The 13010-nt window shown below is 55.1% G+C and overlaps 1 protein-coding gene across 2 annotated transcripts; it reads left to right on the plus strand.

The window, feature by feature from the left end:
* The first annotated feature begins 6260 nt into the window (after positions 1-6260).
* Positions 6261-10077, plus strand: LOC147091087 (somatostatin-1A-like). Of its 2 annotated transcripts, none has more exons than XM_085977146.1 (2): positions 6261-6756; positions 9493-10077. In XM_085977146.1, exons 1-2 carry the CDS (start codon positions 6625-6627, stop codon positions 9673-9675), a joined length of 315 nt encoding a protein of 104 aa, XP_085833272.1. In that variant the 5' UTR covers positions 6261-6624; the 3' UTR covers positions 9676-10077. The 2 variants fall into 2 exon arrangements, 1 of the variants encoding a protein (XP_085833272.1); XR_015075301.1 differs by having other exon boundaries at positions 6668-6756; positions 9490-9577.
* The last annotated feature ends 2933 nt before the right edge of the window (positions 10078-13010 follow it).

Genomic DNA, 13010 nt, shown 5'->3' on the forward strand with positions numbered 1-13010 from the left:
TCCCTCCGTTCTCGCTCCCCCTCCCTCCGTTCTCGCTCCCCCTCCCTCCGTTCTCGCTCCCCCTCCCTCCGTTCTCGCTCCCCCTCCCTCCGTTCTCGCTCCCCCTCCCTCCGTTCTCGCTCCCCCTCCCTCCGTTCTCGCTCCCCCTCCCTCCGTTCTCGCTCCCCCTCCCTCCGTTCTCGCTCCCCCTCCCTCCGTTCTCGCTCCCCCTCCCTCCGTTCTCGCTCCCCCTCCCTCCGTTCTCGCTCCCCCTCCCTCCGTTCTCGCTCCCCCTCCCTCCGTTCTCGCTCCCCCTCCCTCCGTTCTCGCTCCCCCTCCCTCCGTTCTCGCTCCCCCTCCCTCCGTTCTCGCTCCCCCTCCCTCCGTTCTCGCTCCCCCTCCCTCCGTTCTCGCTCCCCCTCCCTCCGTTCTCGCTCCCCCTCCCTCCGTTCTCTCGCTCCCCCTCCCTCCGTTCTCTCGCTCCCCCTCCCTCCGTTCTCTCGCTCCCCCTCCCTCCGTTCTCTCGCTCCCCCTCCCTCCGTTCTCTCGCTCCCCCTCCCTCCGTTCTCTCGCTCCCCCTCCCTCCGTTCTCTCGCTCCCCCTCCCTCCGTTCTCGCTCCCCCTCCCTCCGTTCTCGCTCCCCCTCCCTCCGTTCTCGCTCCCCCTCCCTCCGTTCTCGCTCCCCCTCCCTCCGTTCTCGCTCCCCCTCCCTCCGTTCTCGCTCCCCCTCCCTCCGTTCTCGCTCCCCCTCCCTCCGTTCTCGCTCCCCCTCCCTCCGTTCTCGCTCCCCCTCCCTCCGTTCTCGCTCCCCCTCCCCCTCTCCGGTTTCTCTCGCTCTCTCCCTCCCTCTCTCCGGTCTCTCTCTCCCCCTCCCTCTCTCCGGTCTCTCTCTCTCTCCCCCTCCCTCTCTCCGGTCTCTCTCTCTCTCTCTCCCCCTCCCTCTCTCCGTTCTCTCTCTCTCTCCCCCTCCCTCTCTCCGTTCTCTCTCTCTCTCCCCCTCCCTCTCTCCGGTCTCTCTCTCTCCCCCTCCCTCTCTCCGGTCTCTTTCTCTCCCCCTCCCTCTCTCCGGTCTCTCTCTCCGTTCTCTCTCTCTCCCCCTCCCTCTCTCCGGGGTCTCCCTCTCCCCCTCCCTCTCTCCGGGGTCTCTCTCCCCCTCCCTCTCTCCGGTCCCTCCCTCTCTCCGGTCTCTCTCTCTCCCTCCCTCTCTCCGGTCTCTCTCTCTCCCTCCCTCTCTCCGGTCTCTCTCCCCCTCCCTCCGTTCTCTCCCTCTCTCCCCCTCCCTCCGTTCTCTCCCTCTCTCCCCCTCCCTCTCTCCCCCTCCCTCTCTCCGTTCTCTCTCTCTCCCCCTCCCTCTCTCCGGTCTCTCTCTCTCCCCCTCCCTCTCTCCGGTCTCTCTCTCTCCCCCTCCCTCTCTCCGTTCTCTCTCTCTCCCCCTCCCTCTCTCCGGTCTCTCTCTCCGTTCTCCCTCTCTCCCCCTCCCTCTCTCTCTCCCCCTCCCTCTCTCCAGTCTCTCTCTCTCCCCCTCCCTCTCTCCGGTCTCTCTCTCTCCCCCTCCCTCTCTCTCCGTTCTCCCTCTCTCCGGTCTCCCTCTCTCCCCCTCCCTCTCTCCCCCTCCCTCTCTCCGGTCTCTCTCTCTCCCCCTCCCTCTCTCCGGTCTCTCTCTCTCCCCCTCCCTCTCTCCGTTCTCTCTCTCTCCCCCTCCCTCTCTCCGGTCTCTCTCTCCGTTCTCCCTCTCTCCCCCTCCCTCTCTCTCTCCCCCTCCCTCTCTCCAGTCTCTCTCTCTCCCCCTCCCTCTCTCCGGTCTCTCTCTCTCCCCCTCCCTCTCTCTCCGGTCTCCCTCTCTCCGTTCTCTCTCTCTCTCCCCCTCCCTCTCTCTCCGGTCTCCCTCTCTCCCCCTCCCTCTCTCCGGTCTCTCTCCTTCACTCTCACCCTCCTACTTCATGAATGGAACAGCCCTGTTGCCCCCAGTCGGGATGTGTAAAGGACACAAACAAAAGCACGGCTGGGTCTGACAGGACGTGCTGGGAGGGGCCCTGAAGTGCCTGAGTGCCGATTGTGGCCTGTTCTATCTCCGACTCCTATTGTAAGGGGTAGGTGACACCTGCACCAGAACAACCCAATAAAAATAAACACATTGCATCATTGCTATCCGTCTTATTCAATCCCAGAAAGGGTGGCGGCCACCCACAGACCTACGGCTGCTGTCTTTCTAGCGGTCACTCCTCCCTCGTCCCACACCTCTCGAAACAGGCTGGCTGGTGAGACGGTGCCTGTGAGCCCCTCTGCTCCAGGAAGTAGCTCAGTGCCTCGTGTGAACTACTTCCGTGCGCGTGTGTGTGTGTGAGAGGATCTGTGTCCGAGCCCTGACCCCTGTCTGGCTTTATACTGCCCATACCGTGCAGTGCCCCAATTCTCACCGTTACTTGGGCCTGTGATCGGGGCCTGGCTTTCTCATTCCAACTTTGTGTGTGTGCCTCTCATTCTCCAGCTGGTTCAGGTGCAGGAGCTCCTGCCTCTCTGGGGCTGTGAGGTGGGCAGAGGATTGCGTCCAGCGGGAAACCCAGAATATTTCAGTCTGCTGGTTGTTACTGGGATGCAACGACCAGGTTATAATTCAGGGGCACACACGCCTACTGGGTAAAGGTGCTGCGGGTTGGCCTCCGCCCTGAGCTATGGGGTGGGTGGGCTTCCTGCTGCCGATTGCCGTCCAGCACTGGAAGAACACCCGTGCCAATATCGGGTGGGCGCAGGATCGGGGCTGGGTGGCGAGGCCCTCCCCAGTCGAATAGCCCACCAGCCACTCGGGGGTCCGATGCCAGAGGCCGAATGAAACCCCGACAGCCGGCCGATTGAGGAGGGAAGGGCGATATTGGGAGGGAGAGGGGAATTGGGGAGGGGCAACGAGTCCAAAGGTGGCAACCCGGAGCGGCGGGATATCCTGCCTCACCATCGAGTTCCTTATCTCGGCCGCAGGCTGCCCTATAAAGGCATGGAGTGGGCAGCCATGTTCTTAATGTCCTCCCCTCTTGTCTCTTCCTCAGTATCTCACCAAGTGCCCATTTCCCACGTGTGAGCCGAGACAACCAGGCAGCAGTCTATTCGACCATGGGGGTCACCATAGCCCAATCAGAGCTTTGTAACAGGGGCCTGCCAGAGCAGGGAACCCTGCCTGATTTTTTTCCCCTCTGCCAAGCTCAAGAACCCCACCCCTGGACTTGGATCAGCTAACCCCACACAGGCCAGGAGCGTAACCTGGGCCCCCCCTTGCTGTCTGCAGCTCAGTCTTCAGCCCCTTGCCCACGGGCACTGTAGGAAGGAGAACAGAGGGGGGGAGCTCTTCCCCGCTAACCTGGGCCGACATTTATCCCTGCTGCTGATTGCTGCCCAGCACTGGAAAAACACCCGTCGCAGGATCGGGGCTGGGTGGCGAGGTCCTCCCCAGTCGAATAGCCCGTCGATCTGGCCATTTATCCCCTTGCTGTTTTGTGGGATCTTGCTGTGTGTAAACGGGCTGCTGCGTTTCCTACATTACAGCAGTGACTACACTTCAAAAAAAAGTACTTTATTGGCTGTGGGACGTCCGAGAGGTCGCGGAAGGTTCATTATTTTTTGTGAATCACTTCCCAGCCTGTGATGGCCATCGGTGAGAGCAGAACACGTACATTTTACTTGGCATCTTTCGAATCAGGTCTCTGATGCCTGCAGCTTGCATTTCTTGAACAGAAATGATTCCAACGTTAATTTCTTTTTAAATATTAGACGTCAGTACCTGAGAGTGATTGAAACTCGCAATAAAAAAACTAAAACATTCATTGCTTTGCACGTCAGTGAACGGAGTTAACAAATTACCGGAGGGAAGCGTTTGCCTTTATTTGTGTGGGAAGTAAGTTGGATTTGGAAGCTGCCTGTGATGTTTGTCAGCGCTGGGGGGAGATGTGGAGCCGTTGCTGGTGAAATCCCTGTGCAGAGGTTTGTGGCCGTTACTGGTTTAACCGTCTGTGATCTGCACTCGCACTACCTCTGAACATCAAACGATTAGATCACTGCCAGCTGGAAGCACTGTGGGGAATGAGGGCTGAGTATCTGGCTGCTCCTGGTCACTGTCCAGTGACCCCTGGGTTAGAGAGGGTTCCTGCTCCTGATCACTGCCCAGTGACCCCTGGGTTAGAGAGGGTTCCTGCTCCTGATCACTGTCCAGTGACCCCTGGGTTAGACACAGTCCAGTGACACCTGGGTTAGAGAGAGAGGGGAAATCAGCCAGGGTTCATGCTCCTGATCACTGCCCAGTGACTCCCTGGGTTAGAGAGGGTTCCTGCTCCTGATCACTGTCCAGTGACCCCTTGGGTGAGAGCGGGTTCCTGCTCCTGGTCACTGCCCAGTGACCCCTGGGTTAGAGCGGGTTCCTGCTCCTGATCACTGCCCAGTGACCCCTGGGTTAGAGAGGGTTCCTGCTCCTGATCACTGTCCAGTGACCCCTGGGTTAGAGAGGGTTCCTGCTCCTGATCACTGCCCAGTGAGCCCAGGGTTAGAGAGGGTTCCTGCTCTGATCACTGTCCAGCAACCCCTGGGTTAGAGAGGGTTCCTGCTCCTGATCACTGCCCAGTGACCCCTGGGTTAGAGAGGGTTCCTGCTCCTGATCACTGTCCAGTGTCCCCTGGGTTAGAGAGGGTTCCTGCTCCTGGTCACTGTCCAGTGACCCCTGGGTTAGAGAGGGTTCCTGCTCCTGATCACTGCCCAGTGACCCCTGGGTTAGAGCGGGTTCCTGCTCCTGATCACTGTCCAGTGACCCCTGGGTTAGAGAGGGTTCCTGCTCCTGATCACTGCCCAGTGTCCCCTGGGTTAGAGAGGGTTCCTGCTCCTGACCACTGCCCAGTGACCCCTGGGTTAGAGGGGGTTCCTGCTCCTGATCACTGGGTTAGAGTGGGTTCCTGCTCCTGATCACTGTCCAGTGACCCCTGGGTGAGAGCGGGTTCCTGCTCCTGATCACTGTCCAGTGACCCCTGGGTTAGAGCGGGTTCCTGCTCCTGATCACTGTCCAGTGACCCCTGGGTTAGAGAGGGTTCCTGCTCCTGATCACTGCCCAGTGTCCCCTGGGTTAGAGAGGGTTCCTGCTCCTGACCACTGCCCAGTGACCCCTGGGTTAGAGAGGGTTCCTGCTCCTGATCACTGCCCAGTGTCCCCTGGGTTAGAGTGGGTTCCTGCTCCTGATCACTGTCCAGTGACCCCTGTGTTAGAGAGGGTTCCTGCTCCTGATCACTGCCCAGTGACCCCTGGGTTAGAGAGGGTTCCTGCTCCTGATCACTGTCCAGTGACCCCTGGGTTAGAGCGGGTTCCTGCTCCTGATCACTGCCCAGTGTCCCCTGGGTGAGAGCGGGTTCCTGCTCCTGATCACTGTCCAGTGACCCCTGGGTTAGAGAGGGTTCCTGCTCCTGATCACTGCCCAGTGACCCCTGGGTTAGAGAGGGTTCCTGCTCCTGATCACTGTCCAGTGACCCCTGGGTTAGAGCGGGTTCCTGCTCCTGATCACTGCCCAGTGTCCCCTGGGTGAGAGCGGGTTCCTGCTCCTGATCACTGTCCAGTGACCCCAGGGTTAGAGAGGGTTCCTGCTCCTGATCACTGCCCAGTGACCCCTGGGTTAGAGAGGGTTCCTGCTCCTGATCACTGTCCAGTGACCCCTGGGTGAGAGCGGGTTCCTGCTCCTGATCACTGCCCAGTGACCCCTGGGTTAGAGAGGGTTCCTGCTCCTGATCACTGTCCAGTGACCCCTGGGTTAGAGAGGGTTCCTGATCCTGATCACTGTCCAGTGAGCCCTGGGTTAGAGAGGGTTCCTGCTCCTGATCACTGTCCAGTGACCCCTGGGTTAGAGTGGGTTCCTGCTCCTGATCACTGTCCAGTGTCCCCTGGGTGAGAGCGGGTTCCTGATCCTGATCACTGTCCAGTGAGCCCTGGGTTAGAGAGGGTTCCTGCTCCTGATCACTGTCCAGTGACCCCTGGGTTAGAGAGGGTTCCTGCTCCTGATCACTGTCCAGCGACCCCTGGGTTAGAGAGGGTTCCTGCTCCTGACCACTGTCCAGTGACCCCTGGGTTAGAGAGGGTTCCTGCTCCTGATCACTGTCCAGCGACCCCAACTGTGTGTGAACACAGATTATTCTCGGCTGTGATGCACACCATGGAGGAGCATCCTGTTGACATTCGCTGTCCAGGCTCGCACCTTGCAGAAAGGCCCGTTGGCATAAGAGGTCGGAGGGCATGTAGCGCCCTGGGAACTACCTCACTGGAGGAATCCAACCTTCAGGTGAAAGTGAAAAATTGTCTTCGCAATGAAAAGCCACCGGGGCCCAAAAATCAAATTAAAATCGAAACAGGTTGCAATTCATCGAGTGAAGGGCTTTGCACTGATTGGTGCACTGCTCGCCAATGAAATCGTAGCACCAATCCCCGAGGGAGGAGTGTGGGGGTTTGCTCGGGGTGATGTCATTCCTACCCTGCTTGAGGGGTATATAAAACAGGTAAAAAGGGTGCTGGAGTGAGACACGGAGAGACTCGCCTCTCGCTACAGGACCTGACCAGAGTTTGGAATCGCCTGCAAAAAAAAGAGCCTTCGCCGTTATCTCTCCAACGACGTGAAAAGAACCACTACCCGAGATGTCAAGATCGCAGATTCAAGTCCTCCTCGCACTGATCTCCGTCGCTCTGTTGCTGCCGAGGGTCCCGGGTGCACCCAGAGGGGAGGGTCTGCCTGCCATCCTACAGGAGCAGCCCCCCGAGGGGAAAGAGGTATGGGAACCCCCCCTCGATTAAAATCTCTGTCCTGTCCAGGTGGTGCAGATTAACCCTGCGCACCCCATCGAGCACTCTGGTCCCCTTAGTCTAAGCTCCAGCTCCCGCAGTGTCTCTCTTAAAAATAAATTCGTGGTTCATTTTGTTGATACCATCTACATTTTATTATCTTTTATTAAGTAAAGTGTCTGGAGGTGAAGAGTGCGAGGGAGCTGGATTAATATCAGTAGAGATACAGTCAGTAACACGGCACTGGGGAGAGGAGTTACTGAGTGACTGTGAGGGAGCTGGATTAATATCAGTAGAGATACAGTCAGTAACACAGGGCGCTGGGGAGAGGAGTGACTGAGGGAGCTGGATTAACATCAGTAGAGATAGTAACATGGCGCTGGGGGAGGGGTTACTGAGCGACAGTGTGAGGGAGCTGGATTAATATCAGTAGAGATAGTGACACGGCGCTGGGGTGAGGGGTTACTGAGTGACTGAGGGAGCTGGATTAACATCAGTAGAGATACAGTCAGTGACACGGCGCTGGGGGAGAGGGGTTACTGAGTGACTGTGAGGGAGCTGGATTAACAGTAGAGATACAGTCAGTAACACGGCGCTGGGGTGAGGGGTTACTGAGTGACTGAGGGAGCTGCATTAACATCAGTAGAGATAGTCAGTAACACAGGGCGCTGGGGGAGAGGGGTCACTGAGTGACTGTGAGGGAGCTGGATTAACATTAGTAGAGATACAGTCAGTGACACGGCGCTGGGGGAGAGGGGTTACTGAGTGACAGTGTGAGGGAGCTGGATTAATATCAGTAGAGATACAGTCAGTGACACGGCGCTGGGGGAGAGGGGTTACTGAGTGACAGTGTGAGGGAGCTGGATTAACATCAGTAGAGATACAGTCAGTAACACAGGGCGCTGGGGGAGAGGGGTCACTGAGTGACTGTGAGGGAGCTGGATTAACAGTAGAGATACAGTCAGTAACACGGCGCTGGGGGTGAGGGGTTACTGAGTGACTGAGGGAGCTGGATTAACATCAGTAGAGATACAGTCAGTGACACGGCGCTGGGGGAGAGGGGTTACTGAGTGACTGTGAGGGAGCTGGATTAACAGTAGAGATACAGTCAGTAACACGGCGCTGGGGGTGAGGGGTTACTGAGTGACTGTGAGGGAGCTGGATTAATATCAGTAGAGATACAGTCAGTGACACGGCGCTGGGGGAGAGGGGTCACTGAGTGACTGTGAGGGAGCTGGATTAACATTAGTAGAGATACAGTCAGTGACACGGCGCTGGGGGAGAGGGGTTACTGAGTGACAGTGTGAGGGAGCTGGATTAACATCAGTAGAGATACAGTCAGTAACACAGGGCGCTGGGGGAGAGGGGTTACTGAGTGACAGTGTGAGGGAGCTGGATTAACATCAGTAGAGATACAGTCAGTAACACAGGGCGCTGGGGGAGAGGGGTCACTGAGTGACTGTGAAGGAGCTGCATTAACATCAGTAGAGATACAGTCAGTAAGATATGAGTGTGAAATTAGCTGCCCCAATTAGGGATTCAGTATCATGTCGAGCAGCTTCTCACAGTAACTCAGTTTTAATGTAACCCTTTAAAGTTCACATTGCGAGAACCAAGTTTGAAAAAGAGTAGGAGAGAAGGTGAGATAAATCAGGAGGCAGTGATTACTTGATCTCAAGTCTGGGGTTTAAAAGCCTGCTGATTGTTGGAGGATTTCTGATTACCTGGCGAGGGTATGAGTTACACTCAGACGCTTAGATGAGTCTCAATTTCGAACACAGCAAGACTGGAGGGAGGAGAGCGAGTGTGTAGGACAAATGGAGAGAGAGAAGGCAAGTCTGTGATGGAGCGAGAGCTGGAGGTGAGAGGATCTCATTCCCTTATGGTGTCAGCTGTGGCTCAGTGGGTAGCACTCTCTCTTGCCTCTCAGTCAGAGGATCATCGGTTCAAGTCCCGCTCCAGAGACTTGAGCACAAAATCCAGGCTGACACTCCCAGTGCAGTACTGAGGGAGTGCTGCACTGTCGGAGGGGCAGTACTGAGGGAGCGCCGCACTGTCGGAGGGGCAGTACTGAGGGAGCGCCGCACTGTCGGAGGGGCAGTACTGAGGGAGCGCTGCACTGCCAGAGGGGCAGTACTGAGGGAGTGCTGCACTGCCGGAGGGGCAGTACTGAGGGAGTGCTGCACTGTCGGAGGGGCGGTACTGAGGGAGCACCGCACTGTCAGAGGGGCAGTACTGAGGGAGCTCCGCACTGTCGGAGGGGCAGTACTGAGGGAGCTCCGCACTGTCGGAGGGGCGGTACTGAGGGAGCTCCGCACTGTCGGAGGGGCGGTACTGAGAGAGCGCTGCACTGTCGGAGGGCCAGTACTGAGAGAGCGGCGCACTGTCGGAGGCGCTGTCTTCCAGATGAGACATTAAACCGAGGCCCCGTCTGCTCTCTCAGGTGGATGTAAAAGATCCCACGGCCAGTATTTTGAAGAAGAGCAGGGGAGTTCTCCCCGGTGTCCTGGGCCAATATTTATCCCTCAATCAACATCACTAAAACAGATTATCTGGTCATTATCACATTGCTGTTTGTGGGAGCTTGCTGTGCGCCAAATTGGCTGCCGAGTTTCCTACATTACAACAGTGACCACACTTCAAAAAAAGCCCTTCATTGGCTGCAGAACACTCTGAGTTTGTGAAAGGCGCTGTAGAAATGCAATATTTTTCTTACCCCAGCAGGAGATGTCCCGGATCATGTTGCTGAGGCTCATCTCCGACCTGCTCCGATCAGAAAGCCAGGCGTTGCCGAGCTCCGACAAACGGGAGCTGGCTCGGGACGAGATCTTCCGCCGCTGGAGCTCCCCGCGTGACCGGAAAGCCGGCTGCAAAAACTTCTTCTGGAAAACCTTCACGTCTTGTTAAGTCGGCAGAGAGAGAGAGAGAGAGATAAGAAAGTAATCAAGTGTTCCTTTCTCTCCCCCCACCGCCCCCCCCCCACCGCTTGCCCACCCCAACCATCACAACTTCCTTGCTCCGTCTGAGGGCAAAGATCAGCTCCGGCCGCCCTGTGCCGAGATGCAGGTTCTTTACAGACAGCTTTACGATCCAATTCCACCTCTCCCCTACATCTCTCCGCAATGAATATGCGATTCATCCTTCCCTCCCCCCCTCCTGTACAACGAGACTATTACAAGGCAGGACAAACGTGGAACATGTCACAGTGCCGATGGTTTGTGTGTTAACATTATTGTGTTGTAAATGATTGGCTTGTACCCTTCTTTCTCTTTGACATGAAACGGCTCTTGCACAATAAAAAATTGTTTTCAAGCACCCCTAAGCTAATGGTGTGTCATTGTATCTGTGTCTGGAATCAACACGTGCTTAACTTCCATCAGTTAGCTGGTCCAGCTGGGGAATATCTGCCAGGCTCAACACAAAAGGTTTTTACAAGTCTATTAAGAGAAAGGGAGGGTGGCTAACAGTAATACAGGATACTTTCCTTTATTAGCCAAGGCATAGAATATAAAAGCAGGGAGGTTATACTTGAACTGTATAAAACACTAGTTAGGCCGCAGCTAGAATACTGCGTGCAGTTCAGGTCACCACATTACAGGAAGGACGTGATTGCACTGGAGAGGGTGCGGAGGAGATTTACCAGGATGTTGCCGGGACTGGGGAATTTTAGCGATGAGGAAAGATTGGATCGGCTGGGGTTGTTTTCTTTGGAACAGAGGAGGCTGAGGGGAGACTTAATTGAGGTGTATAAAATGATGAGGGGCCTGGATAGAGTGGATTGGAAGGACCTATTTCCCTCAGCAGGGAGGTCAGTAACCAGGGGGCAGAGATTTAAAGTAATTGGTCGGAGGATTAGAGGGGAAATAACAACAGAAAATGCTGGAAAAACTCAGCAGGTCAGGCAACATCTGTGGAGAGAAATTTGAGTTGACGTTTCGGGTCGAACCCTTCTTCAAAACTGGAAAGAAAAGAAAATAGATCGAAGGCAGGGCTGCGATCGGACAAAAGAAGTGAAAGAGACAAAAGAAGTAAAAGAGACAATAAAAGGTATTAGAAGCCAGACGAGATGGTAATAGGCTGAGATTAGGTGTGAAGTGTACTGGCAGGGCAAGAGATAGCTGCCAAGTGGGAGAGAGAAACAAAAGGAAAGGGGGGGGGGGAAACAATTTCAGATCATAACCTCGGCCCCCATTACATTTTTTCTTGTTATTTTTCCACTCCTTTTCCTCCCCCCCCTTTCCTTTTGTTTCTCTCTCACACCTGGCAGCTATCTCTTGCCCTGCCAGGACACTTCACACCTAATCTCAGCCTATTACCATCTCGTCTAGCTCTTTTATTTCTTTCACTTCTTTTGTCCGATCGCAGCCCTGCCTTCGATCTATTTTCTTTTCTTTCCAGTTTTGAAGAAAGGTTCGACCCGAAACGTCAACTCAAATTTCTCTCCACGGATGTTGCCTGACCTGCTGAGTTTTTCCAGCATTTCCTGTTGTTATTTCGGATTTCCAACATCTGCAGTATTTTGCTATCGTACTAGAATTAGAGGGGGTTTGAGGAGAACTTTTTTCACCTAGAGGGTGGTGGGGGTCTGGAACTCACTGCCTGAAAGGGTGGTAGAGGCAGAAACACTCACCACATTTAAAAAGTACTTGGATCAGCACTTGAAGTGCCGTAACCCACAGGGCTACGGACCGAGAGCTGGGACGTGGGATTGGGCTGGAGAGCTCCTTTTCCGCCGGCACGGACACAATGGGCTGAATGGCCTCCTTCTCTGCTGTAAATTTCTATGATTCTAATGTGGGCCCCGAAAGACACGCAAGCGATATTGTAATTGACAATCAGGAAATGGCAGACGTGCATCGGCACGCAGGAGCGGGAGGAGGCCATTCAGCCCTTCGAGCCTGTTCCACCATTCAATGAGATCATGGCTGATCTGCGACCTAACTCCATCCACCCGCCTTTGGCCCATATCCCTTAATACCTTTAGTTAACAAAAATCTATCAATCTCCGATTTAAAATTAACAATTGACCCAGCATCAATTGCCATTTGCGGAAGAGAGTTCCAAACTTCTACCACCCTTTGTGTGTAGAAGTGTTTCCTAACTTCACCCCTGAAAGGTCTGGCTCTAATTTTTAGACAATGTCCTCTAGTCCCAGACTCCCCAGCTTTTCACCGTATTTCTAAATGATTTGGATGAAGGAATAAAGACCCGAAAATCTAAGTTTGCTCACAACACTAAGTTAGGTGGCACAGTGAGTCATCGAGTCATATCGGCACAGAAGGCGGCCATTCGGCCCATCGAGTCTGTGCTGGCTCTCTGTAGAACAATCCAGTCAGTCCCATTCCCCCGCTCTATCCCCGTAGTCCTGCAAGTTTATTTCCCTCAAGTGCCTATCCAGTCTCCCCTTGAAAACATTGAGCGTCTCCGCTTCCACCACTTCCATCGGCAGCGAGTTCCAGGTCCTCACCACTCGCTGCGTAAAAAAGTTTTCCCTCACGTCCCCCCCTGTATCTCTTGTGCAAAATCTTAAATCTGTGTCCCCTAGTCCTTGTACCATCAATTAGTGGGAACAGCCTTTCCCCGTCTAGCCTATCCAAACCCGTCATAATCCTGTACACCATCATCGTGTGGGATACTGGTGTAGAGTGCCGAGACGTCCATCATGGCGAGGAGTGTTCCTGGTTCAACTGGTCCATGGGTGCTGAGTTTCTGTAAGAAGTCTGTAGTGTCACGACAGAAGCTGGGGGTTCCCTGTACGATGGGTTTCAGGATGCCCTCGACGTATCCAGAGAGGTTCTCACACGATGGACGTCTCGGCACTCTACACCAGTATCCCCCACGATGACGGCATCGCTGCGACAGCCTCAGTACTCAACACCAACAACAGCCAATCTCCAGATGCCATCCTACAACTCATCCGCTTCATCCTTGACCACAATGTCTTCACCTTCGACAACCAGTTCTTTACCCAAACACACGGAACAGCCATGGGGACCAAATTCGCACCTCAATATGCCAACATCTTCATGCACAAGTTCGAGCAAGACTTCTTCGCTGCACAGGACCTCCAACCAACGCTATACACCAGATACAGCGACGACATTTCCTTCCTATGGACCCACGGCGAAGAATCACTGAAAAGACTACACGATAACATCAACAAGTTCCATCCGACCATCAAACTCACCATTGACTACTCCTCAGAATCGGTTTCATTCTTGGACACACGAATCTCCATCAAA

The sequence above is a fragment of the Somniosus microcephalus genome, unplaced genomic scaffold, assembly GCF_052327205.1.
Source record: "Somniosus microcephalus isolate GS21.2 unplaced genomic scaffold, FLI_Smic_1.0 unresolved_chr4, whole genome shotgun sequence".
NCBI lineage: Eukaryota > Metazoa > Chordata > Chondrichthyes > Squaliformes > Somniosidae > Somniosus > Somniosus microcephalus.

Excerpts from the sequence above, each read along its gene's own strand:
- LOC147091087 (XM_085977146.1), top strand. The coding sequence starts at position 6,625 with ATGTCAAGATCGCAGATTCAAGTCCTCCTCGCACTGATCTCCGTCGCT. Across the intron at positions 6,757-9,492 it reads AGCCCCCCGAGGGGAAAGAG|GAGATGTCCCGGATCATGTT; the intron begins GTATGGGAACCC and ends TTACCCCAGCAG.